This window comes from Theropithecus gelada, chromosome 4, assembly GCF_003255815.1.
Source record: "Theropithecus gelada isolate Dixy chromosome 4, Tgel_1.0, whole genome shotgun sequence".
Lineage (NCBI taxonomy): Eukaryota > Metazoa > Chordata > Mammalia > Primates > Cercopithecidae > Theropithecus > Theropithecus gelada.
In genome coordinates, this window is record NC_037671.1 from 45,399,630 (window position 1) to 45,418,701 (window position 19,072).

The 19,072-nt window shown below is 53.7% G+C and overlaps 1 protein-coding gene across 3 annotated transcripts; it reads right to left on the minus strand.

Moving 5' to 3' along the window:
- Positions 1-2,275: 2,275 nt before the first annotated feature.
- CUL7 (cullin 7) lies at positions 2,276-18,975 on the minus strand. Of its 3 annotated transcripts, none has more exons than XM_025381801.1 (26): positions 18,650-18,975; positions 17,213-17,800; positions 16,623-16,774; positions 15,982-16,479; positions 15,299-15,437; positions 15,002-15,198; positions 14,446-14,698; positions 13,363-13,600; positions 13,179-13,284; positions 11,926-12,153; positions 11,559-11,649; positions 11,284-11,455; positions 11,033-11,138; positions 10,619-10,714; positions 10,255-10,430; positions 9,778-9,911; positions 8,064-8,246; positions 7,693-7,799; positions 7,421-7,603; positions 5,523-5,683; positions 5,138-5,354; positions 4,764-5,034; positions 3,464-3,609; positions 3,225-3,351; positions 2,926-3,131; positions 2,276-2,670 (listed from the first exon to the last, which is right to left on the minus strand). In XM_025381801.1, exons 2-26 carry the CDS (start codon positions 17,790-17,792, stop codon positions 2,347-2,349), a joined length of 5,091 nt encoding a protein of 1,696 aa, XP_025237586.1. In that variant the 5' UTR covers positions 17,793-17,800; positions 18,650-18,975; the 3' UTR covers positions 2,276-2,346. The 3 variants fall into 3 exon arrangements, with proteins under 3 accessions (XP_025237586.1, XP_025237584.1, XP_025237585.1); XM_025381799.1 differs by having other exon boundaries at positions 17,120-17,800; XM_025381800.1 differs by having other exon boundaries at positions 17,120-17,800; positions 18,738-18,966.
- Between the last annotated feature and the right edge of the window lie 97 nt (positions 18,976-19,072).

The following is a 19,072-nucleotide window of genomic DNA, read 5'->3' on the forward strand; positions in this document are numbered from 1 at the left end:
CCCAGGGAGGAGGCCTCGGGACAGTAGCAGAACAGGGCTATAGTGCAAGTAAGTTCTATCATCTGCCCCTGCATGCACTGCATGCTGGCCTGACTACTGGACCCCACAGCAGGAAGCTTCTTTGAGTTTCTGGTGCAGAAGGATAAGCTCATAAAAAGCAGGAAAGTCCAGAGAAGGGCAAAGAGCTCTGGCACTTGAGAGCGAGCTCAAGAATACTGGGCCTGGGCCAATAAAAGGCTATAATCTCTGGTACCAAGGTGAAGAGGCACTAAGTGACAAGCTGCAGCAACCCCAGTGTGCCTGGGCCCACTGTGGCCCAGCCTGCTGCTGCTGCCTGTCTGGACTCTGCCCCAAAGGGCAGCTGTCGCTCAGCAGGCTGGCCCCTGCTGTGAGAGCCACCAACACCATGGGAACAATACTGGAAAGCAAGCACTAGGGGGCCCCTCTGCCCTCTGTATTATGGCTTCATCCTGAGCAGCCTGACTCCCACAAGCCATGGCCTTTTTTCCCCCTAGACTTCAGATCTCAGTCCTGGTGGCACTCAGTTCTGTCTGGCTTCTGTGCCCTCCTTTACCACCTGACTCTCATCCCCCTTCCCCCTCCTTCCATAGCTTTTTCTGTCACCTCTGGGCTACAAGCCTTGGGATGCCTGGGTCATCCCTCCTTTCCTCCTCCCCAGTGGTCCTGCCAAGACACAGAGCTGCACCTTTGGCACGGGATCCCCTGGCCTGACCTGAGCTGCCCTGCTTCAGCAGGGGTGGTGCCAATGGAGCCAATCATAGTAGCACAAGCAAACCTCCCCAACAGTGGCAGGATAGAGGCTCACCTATGGGGGTAGTTAGGGGTAGGAGTTTTTGCCTTTTCTAAAATACAGACAGGGTCTCTGTTGCCTAGGCAGGAGTGCAGTGAGTATTTGCAGGCACAATCCCACTACTGATCAATCAGCATTTTGAGCTGCTCTTTCTGACCTTGGCCAGTTCACCCCTTCTTATTTTTCTTCTTCTTTTTTTTTTTTTTTTTTTGGGGGACAGAGTCTCACTCTGATGCCAGGCTGGAGTGCAGTGGAGCAATCTCAGCTCACTGCAACCTCTGCCTCCTGGGTTCAAGTGATTCTCCTGCCTCAGCCTCCCAAGTAGCTGGGACTACAGGCACGCGCCACCATGCCCAGCTAATTTTTGTATTTTTAGTAGAGATGAGGTTTCACCATGTTGGCCAGGATGGCCTCAATTTCTTGACCTCGTGATCCGCCCATCTCAGCCTCCCAAAGTGCTAGGATTATAGACGTGAGCCACCATGCCTGGCCGCCAGTTCACCTCTTCTTAGGCAACCTGGTCCCCTGCTCCTGGGAGTTCACCATATTGTTGCTGAACTTGGTGCAGATACCCGAATGGCAGAGCACACTGCAGCCCAGAACTCCTGGGCTCAAGCGATCCTCCTACCTCAGCCTCCCGAGTAGCTGGGACTAAAGGTGCATATAGCGCCGTGCCCGCAGGGGTAGGAGTTTTTCTTTCTTTCTTTCTTTTTTTTTTCTTGTTCTTCCAAATCCCTCATTTTGAGAATCAAGGGGTAGGAGTTTGATGACAGCGTGTGCATCTCTGCAGGGACAGAGAAGGGGTGGAGGCAAAGGAGTGGAAGAAAGGGGCAAAACGGAGGAGCTTGTGAAAGTAAGAACTGTGCTAGAACTTTCTGAGCCTACGCCATCAGATGGAATACACATTCAGGTTGCTGGGTGCCTGCAGCGGCCACAGGGGTCACTGACCTCACCTTCATCATGTCAGTCTTACTTAGGGAAGGCACCAAGGAACCACATTCACTGCTGGGAGTAGTAGCCAAAATAGGGACTCACTGGCAATGCCTTTATTCACCATGTCAAATACTTCCATACCTGTTACTTGTCGGAGTCCTACAGTGACTGGGCCAGTTCCACAAACGAGGAGAACTGCTCGATAATCTGCCCAAGTTACAAACCATCTGGTGAGTGGCCAAGTTGGGCTTGGATCTCCAGCCTGCCAGATGAAAGCACTTCTGACCACACACCCTCTGAGAAGGGGCTGAGTGCCATCATCCTGCCTAGTCCCCTCAATCTCTCTGCCTAGAGGGGGTGCTAAATCGTACCTGACTCCCTCTGCCTTTCTCCCAGTCTACCATCCTCACCCTAACAAGACCCTTGGCATATCATGCAACAGACTCAGTGCCAAAGGCTCCTTCCTCACCAGCCGGGAAAGCCCCCGCCACCTCCCAGCTCAAATCTCTAGCAGTTGCCAAACACACATCATATCATCAAACTCTCAGGTTTTATTTCTGTAAAAGCTCCAGCTCTATCTTCCCCTGACCCCAAGTCCAGGGCTACCGGAAGGTAGAGAAGCTCTGGGTGGCAGTGCAGGAGGCATAGGGCACACCCCGGGAGCGAATCTGCAGGGTATGGAAGGTGAGGGGTGGGTTGGGGCCTGAGGAGCCTGGGTTCAGGGACTCGGTGTGAGGCTCCATGACAGTCACAGGGACTGCATAGGACAGCACCTGCGGCCGGTCATCATGGCGTCTCAGTGTGCCCTTGCCCAGGAGATGCAGGATGCAGGAGAGGACGTCAGTGCTGCTGCAGGCAGACCCCCTACCAAGGCTGCTGACCAAACCCCTGGGAGGACATGGGCCCTTCTGCCAAGCCTCCAGCACCTGGTGTCGGGGAGGAAGGGACAAGCGGTAGGTTAGAGGCAGCTGACCCCTCCTTGCTTGAGCTTCCACTCCAACCACAGGCTGCTAGGACAGGATGCCCCAAGGACACCAGGTGCATCCTGACTTCACTCCTCACACTCCTACAGGCTACATAGTGAACCACGTGCTTCACCACACATGGACCCACCTTGTTCTGTAGACTGCTCCCCCAATCCCAGCAAAGATCCATCACCCACTGTGCCCACCCCTGCCTACCAGACAGACAAGCTGGTCAATGTGCAGCCCCTCATCCCCATGGGCCTTGAGGATTCGGACGATGAGGCAGTTCAGAAGATTCCGTCTCTTCTCCAAGTTCCGGCCCTCTTCACCCTCAGCTTGCAGGTACGTCTGAGGTGGGATGAGCCGCACAATGTCCCATCTCGACCTGGGTTCCTTGCTGCCATCTCGAATCTTGAGGACCCCTGAAATAAACACCGATCACTCACTCAGTGGAGAGCCCATGAGAAGCCCGGCCCTGCCTCAGAGCAGAGGCCCCTCTGGCCCTAAGTGCATACCTCCTGGTATATCCTTTTGCTCATGAAGGTCCAGGGGGCCTCTTGAAGAGGTGAGGGGCCCAATCGCCTCATTAAGCATGTCTGCAGAGAGCCCTGAGAGCGCCAGCAGACTCTCCACAGAGACCGCCTTCAGAGAACAGATGGGAGACATTCAGGGCCTCCCCAAGGAGTGGAGAGAAGAGGATAGAGGGAAGAAGCAGAGGGAGTCAAGGTTTCAGGAAGAGAGGCACGTGGACCACCTTCAGGTCGTTGAGATACAGCAGTAGCCACATCTGCACGGTGGACACATGCAGGGTCTGGTTCCCAAACTGCAGCTCAGCCCAGCCCAGCCACGTCCACTGCAGTCGCCTCTGTGAGCCTTGCTCGAGGGCAGGATGGCTCTGACCTGGTGAGGTACCAGGAAGGGGGAGGGAGACAAAGAGCAGGGGAAAGGAGGGAGTTGGTGTTGGAGGGAGGGTGCATGCTGGTCAAGCTTTGTTGATCTCTACAGGGCGTGTGACCCCAGCATTTATGGACACTGGAGCTCCTGGTCTGAGCTTCCAGATCTCGGCCTTCTCTGGGCCTGCCTCCATGGAGAGCCTCAGGTATCTGGGAGCTATCCTATGCCTAGCCTGATGCCAGGCAGGTTCTGATCAGTGCCTTCGAGGATTGCCCCGTGTGGAGACAAAACCATGAAGGGAGGAAGGACTGAGGCTCTTATCAAGCTGGAATATTGTGACAGGAAACAATGTCTCCCCTATTAGGGGGCTCCCTGACCACAGGTCTGAGCCTCTTCCCCCTCCTGTGTTGCTGCCAGCTCAGGGATCAGCCCCCAGTGGGGAGTTTAGGATGACAGGTGACTGACCAGGAAGGAGCCAGACACTCCTTCCTGAGTGGCCTCAGGTGCCTCCTGCCTCCATCCTCCCTGTTACCCACAAAGAGATTCCCAGGTCTTATCTTAAAACAGAAAAGACAATGATCTGGGGATCAGGTATCTGACAGCACCTGCCACCCTCAGCCACCAAGCTCCTGCCCTTTCTTCTCAAAACCACTGTTTTTCCCATGGCCTAGGGAATTCTTATCCCTAAAGACTCTCTCTCCCTGAATCTATAAAAACAAAAATTAAAAATTTAAATTAAAAGACCAACTCTTTTTTTTTTTTTTTTTTTTTGAGATGGAGTCTCACTGTCACCCAGGCTAGAGTGTAGTGGCACGATCTTGGCTCACTGCAACCTCCACTTGTGGGTTGAAGTGATTCTCCTGCCTCAGCCTCCCGAGTAGCTGGGACTACAGGCATGCACCACCACACTCAGCTAATTTTTGTATTTTTAGTAGAGACGAGGTTTCACCATGTTGGCTAGGCTGGTCTCGAACTCCTGACCTCAAGTGATCCACCCACCTCGGCCTCCCAAAGTGTTGGGATTACAGGCGTGAGCCCTGTGCCCAGCCACAGACCATCTCTTTTCACATCAAGCCTCCCAACATCAGGGTCTGCCCCCAACTCCAGGTCCTTTCCTAGTAGCCCACCCTCTCCCCAGTCCCCTCTGCCTGGCTACTCACTCTTGTTGTAGAAGTTGGAGTATCTGTTCAAAGTGCCCCTCAGGTAGGAGGGCAGGCAGGTTCTGGGGTTCAGTGTGTGGCAGATTGAGGCAACAGGCCAGCAGTGTCGGGACAGGACAAGCACAGACACTTCTGGCATTGCCCCTTCATAGTAGAGGTCCTCATTCTCCTCCTCTTCCTCCTCTCCCTCTGTCACATCCACCGCTGCTGCTGCCCCAGCTCCCTCTTCCTTCTCGCTCTTGTACTCCTTGCCACTGGCCCTATGGCCCACCTGAAGGAGCACAGGGTTCCCAGATGCCACGGCCTCCTCCAGTCTGCTCCACGCCCATCTTCCCCCTACCTTCTCATTTGCTCATCCCTTCCAAGGCACTCACCTGTATTTTCTTCTCTGTATCCTCCAGCTTTAGGAGTTCCTGATCCAGCCGCTGGAGCTGGTAGACGTGGAACTGGCGCTGTAGCTCCTTAGAGGTGCTCAGGCTCTGCAACATCTGCTGGGGGAGGCGGTTGGGGAAGCAGGGACCAATCTGCTCCAGCACGGCCCCCTCCAGCCAGCTCGAGACCACGCCCAGGAGACGGTCCGCCATGTAGTGCCTACAGTGCATGCAGCCCGGGCCAAGCCTCAGTGTGGGCACCAGTGTGGCCCAGCCTCCCATTCCAAGGCTCCAGCCTGGCTCTATCCCAGACTTCCAGGCCCATGAGCTGGCTCTTCCACCATCATCCTGCCTCCCGCCAGCTCCCGCTCCTTAGGTCCACACTCACTGGTAATAATGTTCAAAGGTGGTGGCTATCTCCAGGCCGGAGAAAATCAGGACAGCTTGCAGGCACTGCTGCAGCTGTGCCAGCCTCTCCATTTCCTGGGCTCCACCAATCCGGCTGCCCTGGATCTGCTGGTCAATGTGCCGGGCGAACTGCTCACTCACCTGAGCAATGGCAGAGCACAGGAAAGCCATCAACAAGCAAGCAGAGCAGGTGAGTGGGGAGGAGGGACGAGGGTCTGAAAAGTAGATATGAATGCTGGCAGCTTCCTAAGGTGGTTGGTGCTTTCATACAACTATTATATACGATCATTAACCATTGTACAAATTAGCAATATTAACAATTATGGAAAGTGTCTTTTCACATTGTGTCTACAAATTCAAACTAATAATAATCATTCAAAATGAGAAAATAAGGCCAGGCGCACTTCACGCCTGTAATTCCAGCACTTTGGGAGGCCAAGACAGGCAGATGGCTTGAGCCCAGGAGTTGGAGACCAGCCTGGGCAACATGGCAAAACCCCATCTCTACTAAAAATACGAAAAAAATTAGCTGGGCATGGTGGCACATGCCTATGGTCCTAGCTACCCAGGAGGCTGAGAGGACCACCTGAGCCCAAGAAGTTGAAGCTGCAGTGAGCTGTGACTGCACCACTGCACCCCAGTCTGGGAGAGAGTAAGACCCTGTCAAGAAAGAAGGAAAGAAAGAGAAAGAAAAGAAAGAGAGAGAGGGAGAGAAAAAAAAAAGAAAGGAGAGAGAGAAAAAGAAGGAAGGAAAGGGGAAGGGAAAGGAGTGGTGGCTCATGCCTGTAATCCTAGCACTTTGGGAGGCCAAGGTGGGTAGATCACGAGGTCAGGAGTTCGAGACCAGCCTGACCAATGTGGTGAAACTCTTGTCTCTATTAAAAATACAAAAATTGGCCAGGCTAATTTTTGTGGTGGCCTGTGCCTATAATCCCAGCTACTTGGGAGGCTGAGGCAGAAGAATTGCTTGGACCCGGGAGGTGGAGGTTGTGCTGAGCCAAGATTGAGCCTAGTTACTGATAAACTAGGACTGGAGGCTACACAAGGAGCCTCATGCTACTGCTGCTCTTTACCCTGCTTTCCAGGGTGCTGCTTGCATTTTAGTTCATCAATTGTGGTTTTTGTTTTGTTTTGTTTTTGAGATGAGTCTAGCCCTGTCACCCAGGCTGGAGTGCAGTGGTGCAATCTCGGCTAACTGCAATCTCCACCTCTGGGTTCAAACAATTCTTCTGCCTCAGCCTCCCAAGTAGCTGGGACTACAGGCATGTGCCACCATGCCTGGCTAATTTTTGTAATTTTAGTAGAGATAGGGTTTGGTCATGTTGGCCAGGCTGGCCTCAAACTCCTGACCTCAGGTGATCTGCCTGCCTCAGCCTCCCAAAGTGCTGGGATTACAAGCGTGAGCCACCACACCTGGCCACTATTTATTTTTTAAACTTCTTTTTTTTTTTTTGAGACCGAGTCTTGTTCTGTCACCCAAGCTGGAGTGCAGTGGCGTGATCTTGGCTCACTGCAACCTCCGCCTCCCAGGTTCAAGCGATTCTCCTGTCTTGCCCTCCTGAGTAGCTGAGACTTCAGGTGTGTGCCACCACACCCAGCTGATTTTTTAAATTTTTAGTAGAGACAGGTTTCACCATGTTAGCCAGGAGGGTCTCGATCTCCTGACCTCGTGATCCACCCACCTTGGCCTCCCAAAGTGCTGGGATTACAGGCGTGAGCCACTACACCCAGCCAATTTTTTAAGCTTCTTATAACATGGCTATATACTAACATATGTTCATCATAGAATGGGAATGGAAGGGTGGGTCATTTGGAGGAGGCGAGGAAAGAAGAGTTTGTAGGAAGAGACCCAAGGATGCAGCAAGGGTGGAGGCTTACATGGGCAGCTTTGAGAAAAGGGAGCTTCAGCAAGGCTCCCGCACAGCCATTCTGCAGCGCCAGCAAGAAGGCTGCCCGTGGCCCAAACAGTTCAGAGCTCGAGTTCTGCAGAATATTAAATTGCTCACAGTAGCGTGGCACAAAGTCATCATCCCGCCAGGATGAGGTCAGAAAATTATTCACCTGGAAGGAAGGGGCAGGAGCATGAAGACACAACCCAACATGCCACCATTTTGGTGTCCCCTCTCTCCCCCAGGCCCGCTCCTGCCCACCTGCTTCTCCACCACGGCTTGCCAACAGCGCGTCAGGTTTCTCATGATGCTGCTTGGAAGGCCCCGGGTAGCCAAGGAGCTCCAGTCATGGCTTCTGTTTCTGCCCTCTGTGGAGATCAAGAAAGTGGCAGAGGCAAGGAGTGGGCAGCCCCTCCACTGCAGTCGCTATCCAAGGGGGTGCCCTGAGGCCTTTCCTGACATGCTGCCACCCAAAGTGATGTTCATGGATGGAGGTGACACAAACCTGGAAGATGAACAGGCTGAGCCAACAGGAGGGGAAGGATGGGGATGGACAGAAGTCTGTGGTGTACACGTGGGGCCCAGGAAAATGCTCCTGACTAGAGCTCCCCACCTGAATCCCCACTACTCACTGGGCCGAGGAGTGGCCGCCACAGGAGGGGGTGCCTCGCAGGGCTCGACATGCACCAGCAGGTGAGTGAGACGGCGCACCCGCGAGAAGAAAGCTGGGCCGCGGCTCTGGGGGTTGAAGACAGCTTCCTGACACTCCAGGTACTGTTCCAGCAGCCAACCCAGGGGGCTAACGCCATCCTCATCTAGAGGGTGAGAAAGACAAACCAAGGCACAGCCATGTCTGCAGGGAAGTGGGAGAGGTTGGGCTGAACAGGAGTGTGGAGATAGAGCAACTGGATGAAATGATACAAGGGAGGGGCCAGGTAGGGTGGTTTATGCCTATAATCCCAGCACTTTGGGAGGTTGAAATGAGAGGATCGCTTGAGGCCAGGAGTTTGAGCCCGGCCTGGTCATCTTTAAAAATAATAAATAAACAGGCTGGGCACAGTGGCTTACGCCTGTAATCCCAGCACTTTGGGAGGCTGACGTGGGCAGATCACAAGGTCAGGAGATCGAGACCATCCTGGCTAACACGGTGAAACCCCGTCTCTACTAAAAATACAAAAATAAGCCAGACGTGGTGGCGGGCGCCTGTAATCCCAGCTACTTGGGAGGCTGAGGCCAGAGAATGGCATGAACCTAGGAGGAGGAGTTTGCAGTGAGCTGAGATCACACCACTGCACTCCAGCCTGGGCGAGAGAGTGAGACTCCATCTCAAAAAAATAATAATAATAAATAAAAATAATAAACATTAAAAAAATAGAAAGGGCCAGGCGCAGTGGCACATGCCTATAATCCCAGCACTTTGGGAGGCTGAGGTGGGCGGATCACCTGAGGTCAGGAGTTTGAGATCAGCCTCACAACATGGAGAAACTCCATCTCTACTAAAAAATATAAGATCAGCTAGGTGTGGGTTGGGCGCGGTGGCTCACGCCTGTAATCCTAGCACTTTGTGAGACTGAGGCGGGTGGATCACCTGAGGTTGGGGGTTCAAGACCAGCCTGACCAACATGGAGAAACCCCATCTCTACTAAAAATCCAAACTTAGCCGGGCATGGTGGCCCATGCCTGTAATCCCAGCTATTCGGGAGGCTGATGCAGGAGAACTGCTTAACCCTGGAGGCGGAGGTTGCAGTGAGCTGAGATGGCGCCATTGCACTCCAGCCTAGGCAATAAGAGCGAAACACTGTCTCAATAAAATAAAATTAAAATTAAATAAAATATAAAATAAAATAAAATAAAAAAATAAAATAAAATAAAATAAAATAATAAAATAAAATATAAAATAAAATATAAAATAAAATAAAATAAAATAAAATAAGCCAGGCATGGTGGCACATGCCTGTAATCCCAGCTACTCAGGAGGCTGAGGCAAGAGAATTGCTTGAACCCGGGAGACAGAGGTTGCGGTGAGCTGAGATCGCGCCATTGCACTCCAGCCTGGGTAACAAGAGCGAAACTCTGTCTCAAAAAAAAAAAAAAAAAAAAGATATGAAAAGAATGATAAGGGAGTGGGTAACAAGGTACCTTCTGCACTTATGGTGTCAGCTGATACTTGAGAGACATAGGAAAGGGGGCAGCCCCTGGGCTATGAGAAGACGGCACTGGGATTACAAATGCAGGTGCCAAAAGGGCCAGAACATAATCCAGGTGGTTCTAGGGTAGAGCAAGAAGGAGCTAATTAGTGGAGCCAAGCCCTGAGATAGTAATGGGTCCAGGTGTCAGGATGGTTACCAGGGGAGGTGATGTTCTGCACCACGGGGCTGACCAGGGCCTCCCAGCAGGTCTTGCCCAGAGCTTGGGCAGCCTCGTCGTCAGGGAGGAAGCGGTCAGCAAAATTCTGCTCCTGGCGCAGGGCCCCGTTCAGTCTGGGGGTGAGAATGGAGGAGGAAGGTGTCAGAGGCTTGAGGTGTGTGTTATCTCGGTGTCCACCCTGCCTAAGACTGCCAGTTAACCTCCAGCACCCAAACTGAAAGCCCCCCTGGTACTTCAAAACTGCCCTGTGCTAACTAGTATATCCTATTCCCAGCCCACTGGAGAAATTTCTTCTCTTTATCCTTTCTTCCCCTCCCACAGCTCAGAACACTCCAGCCCCCTCCCCACGCATATTAAACCTCCATCTCATGGCTTACATGGACCCCTGCCTGCCAGCTATTTGCAATAGCCTTACCTTTCCCACAGACACAGGCATACACGCACACTCTCACACACCTAGAACTCAGGTGCAGGAGGCTCCTGCGGTCCTCTGCCATGTCCTGGCTCCAGGCCTGCGCCCGAACCATGTAGAAGAGGCGTGTGTGACGACAGAGTTGCTCCCGGAACACTGGCCAGAACGTGGGCTTGGGGCCTAGGATCTCTAACCCCCGAATGCGCGTATCAATGCCACCCTGAAACACACACAGGACTATCTTCACTCGCCCCACACGCTCCTTGGGATGGGCTGGGGTCAGCTACGCCCTCGAGCCTCACACCTGGAGCTGCTTGAGACCCAGGCTGGTCCTCTGGCTCAAGATCTGCCCGTTTATGGGGCTCAGAGCCCCCTACCCAGGGCCACACCCCACATCCCTAGCCCCACCTGCTGGCAGCGCTTTATGCGGATCTGGATGATGGGCCAGAAGCGGGTCAGGTTCTCCAGGAGGATCACCCGGCTGGCAGAGGGCATCACATTCACCTGACAGGGGGGCAGAGAAGGCTGTCACCTCTACACGTGCAGATGGGAGTGCTGAGCCAAGTTGGCTCTAGGCTCCAGTCCCCTCACTTGTTTCCTTCCCTTCCCCAGCCCTGGGATGTGTAGGGTCCTGAAAAAGCTATCCTCATTGTCCACCCTCACTGTTTGGGGCCTGGTGGCACAAGCACAGGGATAAAGGACACTACTTTCTGTGGGGCTCAAGACAGGTGGGAGTAGAAAAAAGTAGGATAGGGCCAGATCGAAGCAGGAGGGCAGATCCTGTGAGGGGTGGGGTAATGGCTAATGGCCCTGGGGCCCTACCGAGTTGAGTTCCGTGTGAAGAGAGCTAGCGCTATCACCCCCACACACCACCACTCGGGCCGGCATGTAGCTTGAGTCCTCGCTAGCCACAAGCAGAGTCAGTTGCCTGGGAGTGGGGAGGAAAAACCATTTGGAACTTGTAGACAGGGCCCATGGCCAAGTCCAGGGGGGTGGCGCGTCCCCCAAAACAAACACAGGGGCGTCACAGGAAAGCGTAGGTGTGTGGCAAAGCACATGCATGGGAGCGTTACCTGATGAGGACGCCCTGGTGCATGTGCAGGGTGATGTAGTGGGAGCCGGCGCTGCCGCTGGACTCCCAGTAGGTCTTGGGGTTGTGGTCCGTCAGCTTGCTGGCCCGGTGTGGGTTGGAGGACACCTCCACCTTCTCCCAGCACTTGTCCTCCTTCACTTCCACACTGGAGCCTGGGGGTAAGTGGGAATGGGTGGTGGTCACAGCCAGGTAGGGTGTAAAGGGGAAACAAACATAGGTATGGAGCGGTAGAGCAACAGGGCAACAGGCACGAACCCTGGCATAAGTATCTGAGGAACACATCAAAGAAAGGGATGTTGATGGACCGGTGGGTTCGTCTGTGGTCTTCAATCTGGCCCAGCACCATCTGCAGCCAGAACATCAGAGAGAAGGGGCACGGGGGCAGGAGGAACACAGAGAGACACATGGAAACATGGATGAAGGAGAGGCCAAGCAGCAGTGGGACTTCCTCTACAGCACCAGCAGAGCAGGCCCAGATGGGGAAGAGGGGCAGGGAAACATGTCCCAGGGTTACTACAGTCACCTGTTGTTCCCAGCCATGGGAACACAGCCCTTACCCGCCACTGCTTGGGTTTCATATTCTGATGCTGCTCTGAGCCCACAAGCTCCCCTTCCTCCTGACCTGGATGCAGCCTCCCAGGATGTTGGTGATGAGTTTGCGGTAGAGGTGGGCATGCTTCTCACACTTGAACACCATGTCCCGCAGCTCCTGAGCCAGCTCCAGCTTTCCCAGGTGCTTTTCCAGGGCCTTGGAGATGGCGTCTCTTGCTCCCAGCTGATTCAGCACCACGGCATAGTCCCTGCTCACTGAGGTCAGGCGGTGCAGGAAGAAAATCAGTTCCTGGAGCACCTGGGTGGGGACATAAAGGAGGAGATGAATGAAGACAGGGTGAGGGCTGCAAGGGCATCTGCAGTAGCAGGTACCCACTGTGTACTGGGTGCTGGGGGTGCTACAGTGAGCAAGGCAGAGTGAGGAAATGAAAAGACAGGGATGGGGAGACACAAGAGCCAGGTGGTTAGAGAACTGAAGACAAACCAAAATGGAAAAGGGCACAAGATGCCCTGCTACTCTAGGGTTCTAGGCTGCTGATTATATTGACAAAAACTGCAGAGAGCATCCTGGGTTCTTTCATCCAGGCCCCACCGTCCCAAAAAACAGTTGTAGGGCTGTATTTTGAGATGTTCAGGCACAGACACCTGGATGGCTGGGAAGGGACTGACAGGGACTGGGTTTGTGTGTATACCCAATGAGCCTGCCTTAGAAAGTAAATTCTACATAACAGCCAAAAATACAGCCACACTGCAAACACCTACTGTCACCATGACCCTAGTTCTCTGAGCCCTTCTGAAGCCTTCTGTGCCCAGGACTTCTCTGTAGCTTTTGCAGGGGACTCTGGTATGTGATGGGCCTTCTGCATCCTTCATCCCCCTTTCTCCCACAGGACCAGCCAAAAATGGAGCTACTGAAGCTCTTAATGTTCTATGTAATAATATCTCCATATCCTTTTGTGTAAAAAAGAGAGTGGCAAGATCACACATTTGGGTTTGCTTATATTTGCATAAGGGAACATGGGAATGATACATAAATTAATACAAGTAATTACCAGTAAGGGGTGTGTGGGGGACACTGGGAGAACAGGGATTTGGGTGAGAGCAAGAATTCTCAGTGTATACCTTGTTAGAGCGTTTTGATTTGTGAACCATGTGAATGTATTACCTATTTAAAAAAAATAAAATTCAATTTTAAAAGCAAAACTCAAACTAAGAGCCCAAAGGCTCTATCACACCCTCCAGAGCCTTGCCCAGTGGGTGTGCCTTGCCAGTGGCTGCCTTTATCCTCTCCCCCAGCCTCTCCCCAGAGCAAGGCAGGGGTACCTCTCGATCAGTGTTTGGGGACCGCAGGCAGGCCATGCAGGCATCCACGGCCTCGTGCCAGGGGAGCAGCAGTGCCTCAGGGAAGTCTACCAGCTGCTTCAGGATTCTGGGGGCAGAGAAATGTGCAGCCAGCCTCATAGACCCCCTTTGCCCTCAGAGATCCCACCTGTCACCACGCTCTTACCTCAGCACAGTCAGGTGCAGGGCCCTGTTAGTCTCTGGAGTGTCCAGGCTCTGCATCAGTGCCAGGAAGGGCTGGGGCTGCCGCTGCAGCTGCAGCAGGAGTGGCTTGACCTTGTTCTCCTGCGTCCCCTCCGAGCTGAGGGCTTGCTCTAGATCCAGGAGGATTTTCCCAGCTGGACCATAATCCTCCACGAGATGCTGCAGGGGAGTGTTGGGACTCTGAGATGGGGGTTCTTTTGCTACAGGAAGAGGAGAGTCACAGGAATTGGCCATTGTTAGTAATGTGAAGGCTCAGAAATAGATTCATAACTCTCAATCTTTTTCTCTTAATTTCTCCTAAAAAATGTTTTAAATTTTTTAACCCCCGCCCCGCCCCGCAAAAGTTAGGTTTGGGGATCTAATCTCTTAATGTCCTTGTAAGACAGCTTTATGACAAATTTTATTATTTATTTATTTATTTATTTTTTTGAGATGGAGTCTCGCTCTGTCGCCCAGGCTGGAGTGCAGTGGTGCTGTCTCGGCTCACTGCAACCTCCGCCTCCTGGGTTCACACCATTCTCCTGCCTCAACCTACCAAGTAGCTGGGACTACAGGCGCCCACCACCATGCCCGGCTAATTTTTTTTTTGTATTTTTAGTAGAGATGAGATTTCACCATGCTAAGCAGGATGGTCTCAATCTCCTGACCTCATGATCCGCCCGCCTAGGCCTCCCAAAGAGCTCGGATTACAGGTATGAGCCACCGCACCTGGCCTTTATAGTCTTAAAATAGCAAAGTAGCTTCATCTGCAAACAGGAGAGCACTTCCCTTTATTTCAAAGCATGGCATATATTTCTCTACAAGAAAAAAAGCTAAATGTGGGGGCTTTTATAAGTCTTCAAAATTATCTTGCAATTTTCTAACTTTACATCCTCCTTCATTCTTTGAGGGAACAGAGTGCCCGCTTCTCCATTTGTTGCTTCTAAGTTGCAGATTCTAAGGTGGCATCACTTCCAGAAAGGATTGCATAAAAATCAGCACAGACATCTCTCCTGTGCTAATGCCCTGAAGGTGTGTCGGCTCAGCTGCTGTGTCTGGCACCCACCTTCCACTTTGGCTGCATCTTCTGAGTCCTTAACCTGGGCCTGAGCTTTCAGGAGGACATCTTGTTGGGCTTCTAGAAGGGATGGGTAGGCTGGGTGCCCTGCTAGGGCTTCAGGCCCATACTTCTTGTAGACACGGCAGTTGATCAGGTCCCTGAGGGCACTGTCATTGAGTCGCTGTGGCAGAGTCAGCAGCAAGTCCTGGGCCAATTCTATGGGCACGGCCAGTTCAGCTAGGATCTCATCATCCAGAATCTGCCATCAAGGAGAAGCTCTCATTGCAGACAGCCCTGCCGGCACAGAGGACCCAGGGAGCACTTGGTAGAGGTGGGGCTCTCTCTGCACACATACCCTCCATCCTGATCTTCTCAGCTGGCAGCTGGCTCCTCCCAAACAGCTCACCAGCCTCTCCCACCTCTGAAAATTCCAGACCCCTCCTCTGCAGCCCCTTCCACTCTCTGACCTCCACTTTTCATCCTGAGCCTTTCAAATGCTCTATACAGTCCAGCCCTTGCAATAGAGCCTTCCAACCTCTGAGTGCCTCCAGGCTGGCTCTACCTCCCCATCTAGGTTCTCCTGGAGGATCTGGAGAACCTCCTGATGGTCAGGTCCATCCAGCTTCTTGATGAAGAAGAGGAGTTCCCACCACTCAGCCAGGGTCAGGTGTTCACACTCCTCAGTGTCCTCATCCTCAGGCAGCACATAAGGCACAGCATAGAGTTCTGTCATGGGCCTCCAGCGCCAGGCGGGCAGGGCTGTGGAAATGGGCCGAGGGGCACAGGGATGTCACTAGCAACTGAGCAGGACCACCGTTACCCTGCTCAGAGCTGACCCTTGCTTCCTCCCTGAGCTCACCTCTACCCAGGACTCTACTGGCCACCGCCCCTTGGTACTCATCAGTCTCAACCATGTCCTCAATGTCTTCCTCAAAGCCCAAGATCTCCAGCATGTGCCAGTGCACCCAATAGGTGCGGCCTGTTAACTCCCACAATACCTGGAGAATAGGGAAAGAAAGAGAGGGAAGGGGAAGGGAGGACTCACTAATGACTGGCTGTGGCCCAGTACTGAGGACTTATAGCCCTCAGGGTGACCACCTGGCCAGGTTTTAGAAAAACCTTCATATAACAAAACAGCAGCATATAGAGAATACACACACACACACACACACACACACACACACACACACAAAGGATGCCCTCTCCTTTGGGGGATGGGCCTGTCTCTCCTCTCACCCTATCTTTCATGGCTTATGCCCCCACACTTCCTTCTGGCCATCTCCCTGACCCTGACCTTTGGAGGAGTCTGGCTATATCAGTTTCTTCCTGTGTGAGTCTTCTTGACTTCACAGCCTCCTAAACCCAGATTTTTCCAGCTCTCAGAAGGGCCCACCTCTCAACTACTGACTCTTTTTCACCATCCCAATCTTATAGAAAGCTTTCTCTTTGGGTGGCCTGCTGGAGCCCCTCTGTATGGAAGTCCCAACTCTGCCCCACCCCAAATAGACCCCTAACAGTGTCCCACCACCATATGCCACTCACCTGCACAGGAGGCACGCCGCTGTTGCTCTGCCGAAACTCGCCCTCATCCCCGGCACTGATCTCCTCATAATCATCCAGCATCCGCACTCGCATCCCCGGCTGCAGTGTGTCCCGCACATATAAGGCATAGGTATTGCCACTTGCGAACTCAGAACGAGGGCGAAAACGTCTTGACCTCCTGAAGGAGGGCTGAGCCTGGGCAGTGGGGAACCCTGGGCTCACATCTGCCAGCTGAGGCTGGAAGATGGAACCGGGGGACCGTGCTGAGCTCCTTGGTCTGTCTGTGGCCTGGTCCCAGCGCATGGCTTGCACCAGCTCCGAGATCAGGGTGCCCATGGCCATACTGAACTCCAGCTCCAGTTGACCCCTCTTCCCACTCAACTCCTCAGGAGCAGAAGTGTTCTGGGCTCCTGGCTCCGCAGCACTGTTCAGCTGATCCAGGAGCGAGGTGACATGCAAATACCGCTTCACCAGGGAGAAGAGCACCCTTCCTGGGACCTGTGGGATACAACCTTTGGCCTACATCCACCTTGTCCCAGTTTAAGACCCTCTCTCCATACCATCCTCTGTAGCTAGGTGCAAAGGCCTGGTCCCTAGATCTTGTTCACAAGCTCCCCCCACCTTACACCCCCAAAGGTTACCTGTGGTAGCTGAATGCCCTCGAAAGACATGGGATGTTCAGAGAGCGTGGCCTGTGCAAACAGTGCTAGCAGAGCACAGCGGCTGTCAAAATCCAGGTGTTTCTCAATGGCTTCTTGTTGGCTCAGTGACAGAAGGATTTGAGTCCGGGTCCCTGTAACCCATATCCCAATTAGTAACTTCTCCCTAATCTCACCCTTCCTAGAAATCTTAGACCCTCTATTCTTTCAATCTAATCCTTTTGCCACCACACAATGGGAAAGAACTGATTTGCTTCAAAAGCTAAAATTTGACAACTTATATACATACACACACGCACATAAACACCATCTACAATAGTCTAAACTGTAAATTCTTCCTTTGCATAAAAAGCAACTAATTAATATGAGGTTATTGAAGATAGTCTTTCCTCTTTTGGCAGATAACCCCCACCCTCACTCCCATTCCCACCTCCTTTTCTTCCAACTCTAAGAGAAGGGCAACAGAATCATTTACGTACTGATGAGATCAGAGGCTCCTGCCACAGTGTCCTGTGAGTCCCTGAGCCGACCCAGCCCTTCTGCTTTCCCTTCCTCCCCACACTGCCCCTCACCAGCATCATGGGAGGACAGGGCTTGTATCATCCGGCCTGCGCTCCAGCGAATCTGATAATCGGGACTACTCAACATGTGCATGAGCAAGTCCAGGACTCTTGGGTCCTTGAATACCCCAGTGAGGGGCTCGATGCTGGCATAGGCGCTGAGCACGTGGACAGTGTGAAGTAGAGGAGCAGGAGGGATGGTGCCCACACACTCCTCCAGCTGCCGAAGGGCTCTCTGAATGAGGGACTTCACATCGGTTTCCATCTCCTCCAGCACAGATTTGTCCAGGGCCCCAACCTCCCCTGCAGACTCCTGGGAGGGCCCGATGACCTGGCCATCCTCGCCCAGCATCTTGTGGCAGTTGGCATAGATCTCATCCTTGGACATCCACAGCAGGATGTGCTCAGCCTTGCAGTCCACTTGGCCAGAGCCCCCATCACCCTCATCGCCACGCCGCAGGATGAGCCAACGGATCTGGTACTCAGGATGCCCATCATGGCCCACTCGCTGGCGGATCAGCTCATCAGGATAGGCATGTAAGCCAGGCCCCAGGGGCACCCTGAATTCCCTGTAGCGGAGTTCCCCCACCATCCTGGCACCTGGATGGAGCACACAAGGAAAAGAGAACAGACAAGCTAGAGTAAGGAGAGGTCAGAAAATCAAAGACATCCAGGAGGTGGGGAAGCAAATGGCAACAGCTGTCAGGCGGGGTGGGGTAAAGCCAGGCCCAGGAGTTGCATGCTGCACGCTGAGTCGGGGCAGGCCTAAGCAGAGAACACTGGGGTGTTTTGTTGTGAAATAACACAAAATTTGGGGGCTAAAAGGAAGGTCCCCAAGACCCTGAGGCCTGGAGTGGGTTGGTTTGGAACAGTGGGCAGAATAGTGGGGGCAGGCAGGGCAGCCTTGGAGTTACAAGTGAATCCCAAGGCCTTGGAACAGGCAGCTACCCTGGGGATATGTGAAGCCCAGAGGGGTATGTTTGGGAGGGAGATCGTGAGTGTGTGTGGAAAGGGGTGCTGTCTCTAAGGATTGGAGCATGGGAGTGTGAGACCCAAGTTAAGAGTCCCGAGATCGCAGAGTTAAGAGACCTGAGAACTGGTGGTGGAGTGGGAGGGCAAGGCGCGATGGACTGGGAGGAGGCACTGGTGGGTTGGAGGCGCCTCTGACTGGAGCGACTGGAACAACTGGAACAAAAGGGCTGGTTGGGGCGCCGCGAGACCCAGGGCAGGGTGCACAGACAAGGTAGGTGAGGGGCGCGAGGCTTGGGGGACCGAGGTTGGAGACCCGAGAAGCCAGGGGCGCGCGGTAAAGTGGGGGAGGGGGGATTAGGCCCCATAAACTAGAACCCCGAGGCACGGTAGGATGGGGAACCGAGGTTGGGTGAGCGCAAGGCTCGATGGGCAAGTGGGCAGGAGAGGAGCAAGGGGCTGCGGCGGGGCTCTGGCCACCTCAAAGTCCACCGGGGTCCTGGCGCGAGGCCTGTCCTTCACAGAGCAAGGGACGCGGCACAGATGCTGGCGGCGACTCGGGCCCCACCTGGGCCCCGCGAGGGGGTCGAGACGGAGAGACAGGAAGGGGCGTGCCTCTGCGGAACAGAGCGGCAGCCGCCTGGGTCGGCAGCCACTGGGGCAGGGTGGAGCCTGGTCCCTGCCAGCGTCTCCGCCAGCCAAAAGCCACGGCTTATTTCCGCCGGACCCAGCGGAAGGCTAGGGGCCCTGGGAAAGGGCCGGGGAGGAGCCGCGGATGCCACCTTGGCGACGCAGCACCTCCTCCTCTGCGCCGCCCTTTCCTCTTCCTTTTGTCCTCCCTCCTGCGGAAGTGCCCACCCTGTTTCCCAGTCACAACTGGAAAAGGCCTTGGACGTCATTTAT

What these genes read in the sequence shown, in the direction of transcription:
- CUL7 (XM_025381799.1), bottom strand. Translation starts at nt 17,792, where the DNA reads ATGGTGGGGGAACTCCGCTACAGGGAATTCAGGGTGCCCCTGGGGCCT. An exon ending in AGGAGAACCTAGATGGGGAG is followed by an intron (nt 14,699 to 15,001) that starts GTAGAGCCAGCC and finishes CCTTGATGGCAG; the next exon opens with ATTCTGGATGATGAGATCCT. An exon ending in CCTCAGATACTTATGCCAGG is followed by an intron (nt 11,456 to 11,558) that starts GTTCGTGCCTGT and finishes ACTTACCCCCAG; the next exon opens with GCTCCAGTGTGGAAGTGAAG.